This window comes from Eretmochelys imbricata, chromosome 1 (genome assembly GCF_965152235.1).
Source record: "Eretmochelys imbricata isolate rEreImb1 chromosome 1, rEreImb1.hap1, whole genome shotgun sequence".
NCBI classification, from domain to species: domain Eukaryota; kingdom Metazoa; phylum Chordata; order Testudines; family Cheloniidae; genus Eretmochelys; species Eretmochelys imbricata.
Genome location: NC_135572.1, coordinates 34,885,301 through 34,897,746, shown reverse-complemented (window position 1 = coordinate 34,897,746; position 12,446 = coordinate 34,885,301). Strand labels below are relative to the sequence as shown.

Genomic DNA, 12,446 nt, shown 5'->3' with positions numbered 1-12,446 from the left:
TTAAGGAGACTATAGGCATGAGACAGCAACTCTATGTTGCTTATGGTATATAGCTTTATGAGGGTGATTTCTGGAGTGTCCATTTCATAAAAATCACAGTAAACATACAGGAACAATGTTTAAAAGATTTCTATAGCAATCTTGTCAAGGTTTGGTATTGAATGGACTGAAATGGAAGGAAGGTACAGTGACATAACATGAGGGGGAAGTACTACACTTCACAAAAGATATATATTGACAGAAATATGATTAATGGAACAGAATGTGCTTACCTGGCTAGATTAAAAATAGCCACCAACTTTCTGCCAAGTGTTTTAGCATCTTTAAAACCTTCTGAATACAGAATAACTTCCGCAATGAGTTCATTGTCTGGACGAGTCATAGCAACTGGCCTAAAAAGCTGTTTGAGGTTATCAGGCAGTTTTTGTCTTCCTCCATAACCTTTTCCAGCAGGATTCATAGTGATGAAAATTCCAGAATTGTGATCCATTTCAACCTGGCATTAAAATCAATATATTATCATAAAGATAGTATTTTCATCTCTATGTCCTTAGGTATGAAATAACTCATGTACTTAGAACACTATAAAATACCACTGTATGCTGTGGTGGTATTGCCATGTCAGTCCCAGGATAGTAGAGAGATACGGTGGGTGAGGTTATATCTTTTATTGGACCAACTTCTGCTGGTTGAGAGAGACAAGCTTTCAAGAGCTCTTCCTCAGGTCTGGGAAAGTTACTCAGGGTTTGTCCACACTACCGCACGGGGTCGATCTACGATATGTAACTTCAGGTACGTGAATAGTTAGCTAAAGTCGATGTACTTAGATCTACTTATCGTGGTGCTTTCACTGCGGTAAGTCGACAGCTCATGCTCTCTCATCAACTCCGCTTACACTTCTCATTCTGGTGGAGAACCAGAGTCAACGGGAGAGCACTCAGCGGTTGATTTATCGTGTCTAGACGTGATAAATCGACCCCCCGCTCAATCGATCGCTGCCCGCCGATCCAGCAGGTAGTGTAGACAAGCCCTCAGAGTGTCACAGCTAAATACATGATCAAACAGATGGATTATGTGCTAAGGGGTCATTCAAGGTGAAATGGCCTGTTAACATCCCAGTAGTCATAGGACAAAAAGGAGGGTTAGTGGGTTACAAACTGTTGTAATAAGCCATGAATCCAGTGTCTTTATTAAGATCATGATTTTTAGTGTCTAGCAAAGCTATGAATCGAAGCTCCCAGACTCATCTTTTAATGGTGGTGTGCAGGTTTCTTTTGAGGATGAGGACTGATAGGTCAGATACAGAGTGATCGCTTTGTGAAAGAGTGCTTACCCACAAGTGATATGGTGTTTTGTCTTTTTATCATTTTCCTGTGTGAGTTCATCTGAGAGCATAGTGATTGTCTGGTTCCACCAAGAGTTGTTGTTGGGGCATTTAGTGCACTGGATGAGGCATGTGTAGGACCCATGGATCTTGAAAGGTGTGTTGTGGGGGTTGTTGATCATTGTAGAAGTGGAGATATCTCTGTAGGTTTTGCTTTTGTTATTCTGGTAGGCTCTGGTGCCACTTTGAGTTGGTGTGTCCTGGTCTGTGAGGAGCTTGATTCTGATGATGAGGTAGGAGAGGCTAGGAGGTTGTTTGAAGGCCAGAAGAGGGGATTCAGGAAAGATTTCTTTCAGGATGGGGTTCCCATCGAGTCTTGGTTATAGTTGTTTGTTTGTGTGTGGTATATAAACAACTACAAGCCAGACTTCATAAAGCATTCACTCTATATCTGACTTGTCAGTCTTCATTCTCAAAAAAAACCCTGCACAAAAGGTTTCAAGAAAGAAAATTTTCAAAAGACAAGCCTGGGAGCTTAAATTCATAACTTTGCTACACACTAAAAATCATGGTCTTAATAAAGACACTGTATTCATGGCTTATTACAATAATTTATCCTATGATTACAGGGATGTTAATGGGCATTTCACCTTGAATGATCCCTTAGAACAGTGGTTCTCCATCTTTTTGGGCTCAGGACCCATTTGTAAATTCTTATGGCCTGTTATTACCCAATAAATAGTCTGGTGGTGGAGGCCCTGGGGCAGAGACAAAACTAGGCATTTTAGTGCCTGGGGCAATCAAACATATTTGCGTCCCCAACTAGAGGTGATACGTGGCGGTGGGGAAATCACGTGGGGTCACATCCCCGCCCCCCCCCCCCCCCCCAGGTTTCTTGGGTGCGCTTCCAAACCCAAACAGGCTGGGTGACCTGCTAAGATGAGTCAGAGGGTGGAGGTGGAGCTCCCTCTCTGAGCGCTGCAATGCCGGGCTGGCCTCACCAAGCCCTGCTGCGTGGGGCTGACCCAAGCCATCCCCTATGGGTTTGCACCCTGGGTGACTGACCCACTCTGGTTACGGCCCTGCCTTGGGTGATTATGGTTGGATCCTGCCCACACTCAGCCAACAGCGGCAGCTCCTGTGCTGTGGGGCTGACTGGTCTTGGCTCTCCACTCCAGGCACTGCAACCTCTGGGGTTGCAGCGCTGCTCAAGTTTGATCCCATCCCTTGACTGGACCAAATTTGTGTGAGTGAAGTTGTGACCCGGCTCATACGATTGCAATGCCATTCACACAAATTTGGCCTACCTGGACTTCCATCATCATGAGGGCTGGGCCAAACCTGAGTGGTGCTGGGACCCCAGAGGTTGCAGTGCTTGGAACAGGGAGGCGAGCCCACCTAGCCCTGTCAGACAGGAGCCATAGGAGCTGCCACACAACCCTTTGAAACATTCAGACAACCCAATTTTGGGTCCAGACACACAGGCTGAGAAACCTTGGCTTAGAATATGTGTTAACTACTTATGCTAACCTATCAGTTCAATGTTGTATTTAGCTGTGACATTCTAAGTACCTTTCCCAGACCTGAAGAAGAGCTCTGTGTAGCTCAAAAGCTTGTCTCACTCACCGACAGAAGTTGGTCCAATAAAAGATATTACCCTTCTTGTCTCTCTATAAAATAATATTAGAAATTTTGGGCAAAGATCTTCTTTATGTATGTGGGATTTATATACTGGACCTAAAACTGGTATACTTGTTAATAATACAAGGGTTCACAGGGTTTTTAGAAGACACTTGATATTAGTGACAATAGCTGAACAGTTTTCAACAAGAACAAAAAAAAAATGCTGTTCTATACCTCCTTGCCAAGCAGTTCACATACAGGTCTATGCTTCTTCAAAGCATGCTGAATTGTCTGAATTTGCATGGACACTGCAGACAAAACTGCCTCCTCCAGCCTATTGAACTCATCAAAACATCCCCAGGCACCACACTTCACCAAACCAACAAAAATACGTCCCATCGACTTCACATCAATGCCCTTAAAATAAAAGAACATTGTTTATATGTTAAATACCATGAAAGAAATCAATGAAGATTTTCTTCCTAGTTCCACTATGAGGTGTCTTATTGCCATTGCAAAGAGCCTAACGTTTCTATTTGATTATAAAGAAAAACTCTGTTAAATTTCACTAAAAGCTTTTTTTTTAAATTGTTCTTTAAATCCATATCGCATAGATACTCATCTCCTAAAATATATAAATATGTACATTAATTCACCTCATCACAATTAAAAACTAAAACTTGTCTTCCAAGAAGTCCACCCAAAGCCTTTACTGATTCTGTTTTTCCAGTTCCAGCTGGGCCATAAGGATTTCCTCCGAGGCCCATCTTCATAGCCTGAGTAAGAGTTAAGTAGCACTTATCTGTCAATGGTGTATAAACAAGTTTCGGGGAATTACCCTGTAGAAACAAAAGATATATTGCATGGATTAATACACAGAAACAAGGTCAATAAGTTAGCATTTCACTCAGTTTGGACGAAGATAACACAGATAACAAAGATAACACAGAATTCCAGATTACTAGCTGCCCAAGTTTGAGGACTACACTTGGGGCCATTCAATTTTTTGATTTATATTCACAAAATCTGTTAAAACTACTGCCGAAGTGTTATGCAATCCTTTATAAACCACAGATAGAGGCTCAAAAAAGGGAAACACCTGCTACATTTTCTCTCTCATAGACTTCAACAAACATTGCCCTCATATACCCAAGAGCATAATTTGTTCCATATTGTTAAAAAAACATTTTATTCAATTTAAATACATCTCAAAATTTCTTTCAAGTTATCATTTTGTCCGCATTTGGCATTTTATCTAGCATTGACATAAATGAGAAAGTAAGAATCATACTATGCTCTGCACTTTAATATAAAAGCTGTATAAATCCACTCAAGAATTCAGTATCGTGGGTATTTGGAGCTAAGAAGCAGATAAAGATTGAAGAAACACTACTACACCATTTTTCAATATTTTCTGCAAAACAACATCGTAAAATGGCAACTGACAAAATGGAAGCCAGGTGGAAGCAATTGTGGAGGTAAAGCTGCATCCCGGAACTGAAAGCTGAGCACCACACACATTTGAAAGCCAACAAAAATAGAATAAAAAAAACCCATACCTGATATTCATAAGTGTACTGGAGCTCAGCATCTACCATTTGAATGTAACATTTTTGTTCTTTCAGATAGAATCTGAGTTGTTTTTTCCAAGCCCAGTCACCAACACTATTAATCTGGGCTTGATTTAGCTGCTTCACCACATCAATGTTATGAATAATATCAAGAATCAGTGCTTTAAGCTTGAGCTCAAGGATTCCAGAATCTGTAAATAAATACAATTATTCACAAAAACACCATAAAGAAGATTGTCCTTTAGCCACTTTCAACTAGTTTATGTTGCTGTTTACAATCATAGAATTATAAGGTTTGACAGGACCACAAGGGTCATCTAGTCTAACCCCCTACCAAGACGTAGGATTTGTTGGGTCTAAACCATCCCAAACAGATGACTATCCAGCCTCCTTTTGAAATAGCTAAAAAACTAAAGCAATCAACATACAAATGAGAGGTTGATATAGTTACTAGATAAAAGCTTAACAGCCAATACACTTTAATCTAGAATTCAGCAGTGACCAGATGCACAAGGATAAGTATTGATGGACAGTACACATTATAATCTGCACATCATATTGGTATTTTATAGGCTTGTAATGTTATATTTAAGTCAAGAAATAACTCCAAAATCCAATAAAACATCATAGTCTAAGGGGAAAAAAAAACACCTGGATTTATAGAGAATGTGTAGACATGATACCATGTCTATCCAATAATATCTGGCCAGTTCCAGTGAAACATAACGTTAGAGATCAGTAGATGAAGACAATGATATAGAACCTGATTTTGTAATGACAAATTATTAGTAAATATATTAAATAACAAAAACATCAAGGTAAAGGAAATGGATAAAAATTGAAAAGGAAACAGATTCAAACTACCTAATAATGTTAAATATAGATTGAACACCTGGAAAAGAAAGGACATTCACTGTGAAAATATTAAATATCCCAAACCTGGCCATTACTGGTAGGTCACTCAATATCATTTCTAGCTCAGAGGAATGGATTGCTTAGCACCTTAAATTTATTTTAAGGAATTATACACTTACGATCATTTTTCATACCTACTCTCCCTGGATCTTCCATACTAGTATCTATGCTGGTATAATGTTCCAGTTTAGCCATAAGTTCTAACTCTATCTGCTGCAGGTTATGCTCTTTGATAGCAGTTTCAACATCTTCAGTGAACTGAATTTGTTCTGCCAAGGAAAGAATCTATTGACAGAAAGAATAAAGTAAAGTTTTAGAAATAGGTAACCAAAAAGGACAAAAGATTTTCCACTCATTTATAAATTCTCATGAAAGCTTACTGTTTAAATAAATCTTTTTAGTGTATTAAATTTTATCATGCCAATACTCCACTCTCCCTTAAAAAAAAAACATAGTTACTCTAAAGGTGCCCCCAAGAGCAAATATAATTGTATTTAAAACTTACTAAAATGTAACAAACAGCTGCAAAATAATTTAGTATAGCTATTGCCTTCGGTGCTATATTACGATTACTGTACATTCACTATAGCAGCCTATTGTCTGAGTTGTCACATTTCAGCCAAACTCGTTGCTTAAGGGAGATCTCCACAGTACTGAAAAACTGTTCATGAGTAGGAAGCAATATGGATTTGTTTCACCAATTTCACTACTACTTTGTAAATCTGAGTGTCTATCTCTTTCCTTCCTTGCCTTCGATTCCACTCCCGAAAAATATGCCAGAGGCTAAAGAGAGCTACTCACTGCCAGTACAATATTCTCCCCTTATTCACACCGAACTTCAATGCCCTCTGAAACTCGTGCCCAGAGTGAGGAGCTCAGTAATAATCAGAAGAACAGAGAATCAATATCTTGGCCAAAACTGGGTATTAAACCAGGCACTTCCTCGACTAAAAGCATGGAGTTTCTCAGGACAAATTTTTTGGTGGCCTCAGAGTGCGGCCACCAACTCTTGCTGGCGGCCACTCTCACACTTTTTCCTAAAATACTTAATTAGCTTTAGGAAAGCCAAATAAATATGCACATATACATGTCCAAATCATTGTAATTTATTTATTGCTAGCTAGTAAGTCTGTTGTCAAAAGTGATATTAACAAACATACAGGTATCACTTTCCACAGCAGACTTACTCCGCCCTGCCAAGCCTGGGAACAAATTAAGCCCTGGATGGAGGGTCAGGGGAGGCAATGGGAGCCAGGGGAGATGGGGGTGAGGGGCTGGGGGAGACAATGGAGGGCTGTAGCCTGAAGCCCTGCAGCTAGAACTTGTTGCCCTGCTACCCCAGGGCTGAAGCCCGAAGCCTGAGCCCACTTCTCCACTGGGAAGGTGGGGAACTCACTGGCTGCCTGCTCCTACAGCATTGTGCCCCAAGTGACTCCAGACAGGGGCAGGGCCAAACCCCTGCTGGTGGCCCCAGCAACCAACACCAACGCAGTCCATCCAGGAGCAACAGGAAAGGGGAGGGGGCGCTACTTTCCCTCTCCCACCCCATCACAGCCCAGGAGGCTGTGGCCGGAAGAAAAGCCCCTGGTGGCTGAATGAGGCCACAGTGGCCGCATTTGAGAAACCCGAGCTGTAATGGATTCACACATAACACATGCTGAACTACAGGTTCCACTTCCATAAGTTAAACGGAATAGGAACTCTCTTCTCATCAAAATTCCACTCTTTGCTTTAGCTATGTGATTCAGGTAAAGCAGGAAAAGTTAAACACCAATGACATAAGGAGAGGGGCAGGCCGTGGAGCACAGCACTCCCATACTCTCAGCATGATGAAGGAAGGCAGAAGATTGCAATGGTTTACCCAGATGAAGTGAAGATTTATTTCAACTAAAAAGCCAACACAGGCAGCTCGCTGCACCAACATGGACCCCATTAACATCAGTGGGGTTTCACATGGATCCCATTAACATCAATGGGGTTTCACATGGACACAAGGATCTCCCCACACATATCAGTCAGCAGGATCACAGCCTAAATCATTACAAAAGGTTAGTCTGAATGAATATACATTCTTAGGGTCATATTGATAATAACTCTCTGTGTCCATGATTTTTACATTTAAAAAAATGTATATATTATTTGCAAATATTTATTAAGTCAGGATTGGTTCAAGCAATATAAATTCAGATTAACAGTGTTAGCTAGTGTTTATATTATATTTTTCTTCAACCTGTCATTAGTACATTCTCTTTCACTAGCATTTTCTACCCAAGTTATGTATGAACTTCAAATACTATTCTAATAATGGTGTTTTGAATCAATAGCAGGAAACAGTTTCTGCATCACTGATTAGCCAGGGACCTGATTCAACATCAATTGAAATCAGTGGAAAGACTCCCATTGATTTAAATGGGCACTGAATCAATCTCCCAAGTGAGCAAAGAGTTCTATTCTACAGATGCTTATAACATTGCACATTCTGAGTAATTTCTATCTACCTAAAATCAAGGCATACAGCAAATCAACTGATTTTTCAAGTCTGTATATACTTCCAAAGCAGACCTGTCCTTAGGATCATTCCGAAATTGAGTTAGTTATATTTCAATGCTGAGACTAAATCAAGATGAGATTGTGTCACCAACTACCTGGGAAGGAAACAGTGATGGATCAATTGAACCTTGTGAACGTCTTCCAGCAGTAACACAGTCAAGCAATAATTGTTTCAATGTGTCCTTCATCTCCAAAGCCAAACGATTTAACCAAACCTGGCAAATAAAATATAAAGGGGAGGGAAAAAAAATCACAAATCATATAGCAAACATATTTACCACAATTGCTGGTAATATATTTGGACCTGGTTCTCTTACCTCAACATCATTTGACAGAAGAATTTTATTTTTAAAAGGCACAACTTCTCCTTCTAAAGATTTCATTGCAATTATGTTTTTAAAGTCCCCATCAAAGCTGACACTATTAATGCCTGTTAATCAGAAAATAACAATATCTCCATAATTAAGCTCAGCAAGTGATTAAATACAATCTAGATGATTTAATGTAGAATTCTTAAACACTTGTTTCTTGAAAAAGCAGTTACATAGGAAACAGTCAAAAAAGTTAAATAAATTATTTTTGTACATATAATACAATATTTGTGATAATTAAATAGATGAAGATAAAAAGTCCCTCAAAAGTTAGAGATATTTTGAAATATTTTTTTCTTTCTTTGCCAAATAAATGATGAAATATCAAAAACAACACTTTCCTTTTCTAAGCTATGTTATGGTAACAGAAAGTAAAGAAACAATTTCTAGAATAGGTTCTTCAGCGTCAAATGACTGTACTTCTGAATAAATACATTTTGCAAATGATAACTAATGCATTATGAAAATACTAATTTAGTTTACCAGCAAAAAGTTTCTTAAGATGAGACTGAATTACTGAAGGATTAGTGGACTGTCCCAAGATTTCTAATAAATCATCGTCTCCAATGAAATAGAATCTAGGGAATGCTGAACGCTTTTCCTGTTTAAAAAAAAAAAATTGTTGTTTTAAGCACTGAAGTATTGCCTTTTTATAAAATTATATATTAAGATAAGAAGTTGTACCTCCAGAAATTCATTCAAGGATTTTTGACATCTCTGAAGCTGGTCAAGTATGGTAATCAACGCATTCCTCATTCCTGTCCGAGCATTCAGTGATGTTATTCTATTGTCCCTCTTGATATCTACCATTATGGATCTTTAAAAAAATAAACCTTAATTGTTTGTAAATCTACCACTGCACTTTGTCCAAATATATCTCTTTTAAACATCTGATTAAAACTCAAGAGACAGATAAGTAATATTAAATATTCAGCAGTCAATATCTGAATGTAAAAATTGCAACATTTATGTCAAATTTCTTCCAGTTAAACATTAGCTATATCTACTCCTATCATACTGTTTCTGATCATGACTCTTCCTTTACCTCAAGACCCCTCTATCCAAGAAGTCCCATTAAGTTAAAATTTTGACCATTTTTTCTTCTAAGTGCCTCCATCTCTGTCATTTCAGCTCTATTTTTAAGCTCAACTACCACATCTAAACTAAAGAAACTTATTTGTGTGTATCTTTGGACACCACTAAAAACTACTCCCTGTTAATCCTCTCTGCATGTCTTGATCAAGTAAAGTTGTTTCATCTCAAATTCCTTCGTTGTAATATTTTTGGAAAGAGAATTACTTCTCTTCGTCAAGAAATCTTTTTTCAAAATCCAACATCTTCACTACTTCCTTTCTCAAATAAGACCCTCTATTTGCCTGCATTGTTCATAACCCTGGCCATCATACTTGACTCAGAACCTTTATTCTCTTCCCACATATCCCGTATCAATAAATCTTCTCATCATCCCTTTTGCAACACTAATTCTTTCTATACCATTGCCTCAATGCAACCTTTGCTGAATTCCTTATGCATGCCTTCATCTCCCTGTACGTCCTGTTTGTTTTGCATTAATTCACTTTGAATCTTGGCTTACAGCTGTGCAAAGGACGTTATACAAAATTGTCATAAATATAAAGGGAAGGGTAAACACCTTTAAAATCCCTCCTGGCCAGAGGAAAAACCCTTTCACCTGTAAAGGGTTAAGAAGCTAGGATAACCTCGCTGGCACCTGACCAAAATGACCAATGAGGAGACAAGATATTTTCAAAGCTGGGGCGGGGAGAAATAAAGGCTCTCTCTGACTGTATGATGGTTTTGCCGGGAACAGAACAGGAATAGAGTCTCAGAACTTAGTAAGTAATCTAGCTAGATATGCATTGGATTCTGTTTTGTTTAAATGGCTGAGAAAATACGCTGTGCTGAATGGAATGTAGATTCCTGTTTTTGTGTCTTTTTGTAACTTAAGCTTTTGCCTAGAGGGATTCTCTGTGTTTTGAATCTGATTACCCTGTAAGGTATTTACCATCCTGATTTTACAGAGGTGATTCTTTTACTTTTTCTTCTATTAAAATTCTTCTTTTAAGAACCTGATTGCTTTTTCATTGTTCTTAAGATCGAAGGGTTTGGGTCTGTGTTCACCTATGCAAATTGGTGAGGATTTTTATCAAGCCTTCCCCAGGAAAGGGGGTATAGGGTTTGGGGAGGATTCTGGGGGGAAAGATGTTTCCAAGCAGGCTCTTTCCCGGATATATATGTATCTGTTAGACGCTTGGTGGTGGCAGCAATAAAGTCCAAGGGAAAAAGGAGAATAGTTTGTATCTTAGGGCAATTTTAACCTAAGCTGGTAAAAATAAGCTTAGGGGGTTTTCATGCAGGTCCCCACATCTGTACCCTAGAGCTCAGAGTGGGGAAGGAACCTTGACAAAAATAAAGTTGCGTTTAATAACACTGACCTGAAGTCTTCATCAACTCTGTTAAAGCGTGCCTGCTCTTTGGGTAGAGCTCCACGACCAAAAATGGGTTCCAAATACACCCACTTCCTTTGAATCTGGTTTAAATTCTGCAGGTATTCATCCAACTCAGCAAGTTTTTTTTCCCAGATAGACACTTTATCCTCAAAGCCTTTGTAATATGGAGAGTCCTTTAGGGACTGAAGAAGACAGCGATTATCTCCAACCTGGTTAACTATGTCTTTCCAGTCTTTAATTAGTTTGATAGTCCTGCTCTGGCTGTCTTCATAATCTGTTAACGTAAAGACTGCTCCAACACCCCAGAGCTCAAGCTCACGTAAGGCCTCTCTGATTGTGACTTCACCTTGCGCCCGACTATTCAAATCCTATTTTAAAATATAAAACAAAAAAAATTACTACTTATATAATAGAAAACATATAAATGAGCACAGGAAAACAGTTTTACTAGAAAAATACATAACTTCAGTTTCCAAAAAGGAATAAAAGCTTATAGAACGTATGGTATAAAAAATGAATAGCATTACTTGTGAAATAATTCATACCTTAAGTGCTGCTGCTTTTTCTACAATTATATCTGCCACTTTGAGTAGATCTCCAAATAACAAATTCTCTAGACTAGTGCCTCTAGGGAGACCAAGAAGACGAAAGAGGTCCAGCCAATGATCTGGAGACAGGTGTTCTCCTCTAACATATTTCAGGACAGGAAGTGTCATCTATGGAAAATAATGCAAATTGGAATATACTAAGTTTTTACAATAACTATATCTATTCCATTCTACTGCCATATACTGTCAAAACATAACAAAAATATATTTTTCCCACTATGTATTGAGAATAAATACGTTTAAATTGAGATCTGCTTTGTATTTTCAATATACTAATTTTAATATTTGGTATTATGCCATTAAGGTTGTTTTATTACTAAATGTGTCTCAAACACATTGAAAAAAACTGTAATGATTGTCCTGTTCACTGGAAGTAGCTCAAATGTACTTTGAAATGAGTGATACATTTAAAAATAGTTGCAGGAGATATTTTGCTGAACACAAAATATCCTTAAGGCTCACTTTAATACACAAACAGACCTCCATGTAAATATACAGAGTGAAGCATATTACCCAGTAATACCAGAAAGCATTTTGCTTTGATTTCCCGTTGTATAATGAGGATCTTACTTTGTATTTGTCCACTTCTCTTTGCAACTTCACAGTCATTACAGTGTGTTCTTCCATCTTCCTCAGCTTGTCATGCCAGTTCAACAAGAATTCCTCAAACAGGTAAGTCTTACTCCTGTACAAAAATCAAATTTTAAAAAGAGCACAATAACACAGTACTGCAACAATCAATAATCATGCATAAAAGTTTAAAAACAAAAGCAGACCTAAAAGTAATCCAGTCTTCTTTGGCTTTTTCCTGAAAACCTTGATGAAACTCTTCATATAGTGCCCATACTTCTGCACAGCTCTCAATATCTCTACATACAGCTTTTGACAAAGAGAAATCAGGCTCTTCTAATTCAAAATGATGGCAGTCCTCGCTGAATAAAAAAGATCATTGCATTGTTATAATATTGCATATTGAAGCTATGATCCTGAACATGCTGTCATACATGCTTAACTTT

At 38.3% G+C, this 12,446-nt stretch overlaps 1 protein-coding gene across 2 annotated transcripts in view; it reads right to left on the bottom strand.

Moving 5' to 3' along the window:
• DYNC2H1 (dynein cytoplasmic 2 heavy chain 1) overlaps window positions 1–12,446 on the bottom strand; it is a 397,803-nt gene that overhangs the window by 341,714 nt on the left and 43,643 nt on the right. For both annotated transcript variants that reach the window (XM_077805779.1, XM_077805787.1), the window contains exons 23-35: window positions 12,207–12,362; window positions 12,001–12,115; window positions 11,368–11,538; window positions 10,808–11,190; window positions 9,039–9,171; window positions 8,838–8,955; window positions 8,301–8,413; window positions 8,079–8,198; window positions 5,568–5,718; window positions 4,507–4,709; window positions 3,604–3,786; window positions 3,182–3,364; window positions 273–496 (exon numbers count right to left, since the gene is read on the bottom strand). In XM_077805779.1, the coding sequence (XP_077661905.1) occupies window positions 273–496; window positions 3,182–3,364; window positions 3,604–3,786; window positions 4,507–4,709; window positions 5,568–5,718; window positions 8,079–8,198; window positions 8,301–8,413; window positions 8,838–8,955; window positions 9,039–9,171; window positions 10,808–11,190; window positions 11,368–11,538; window positions 12,001–12,115; window positions 12,207–12,362 (2,253 nt within the window). The remainder of the gene's footprint in view (window positions 1–272; window positions 497–3,181; window positions 3,365–3,603; window positions 3,787–4,506; window positions 4,710–5,567; window positions 5,719–8,078; window positions 8,199–8,300; window positions 8,414–8,837; window positions 8,956–9,038; window positions 9,172–10,807; window positions 11,191–11,367; window positions 11,539–12,000; window positions 12,116–12,206; window positions 12,363–12,446) is intronic.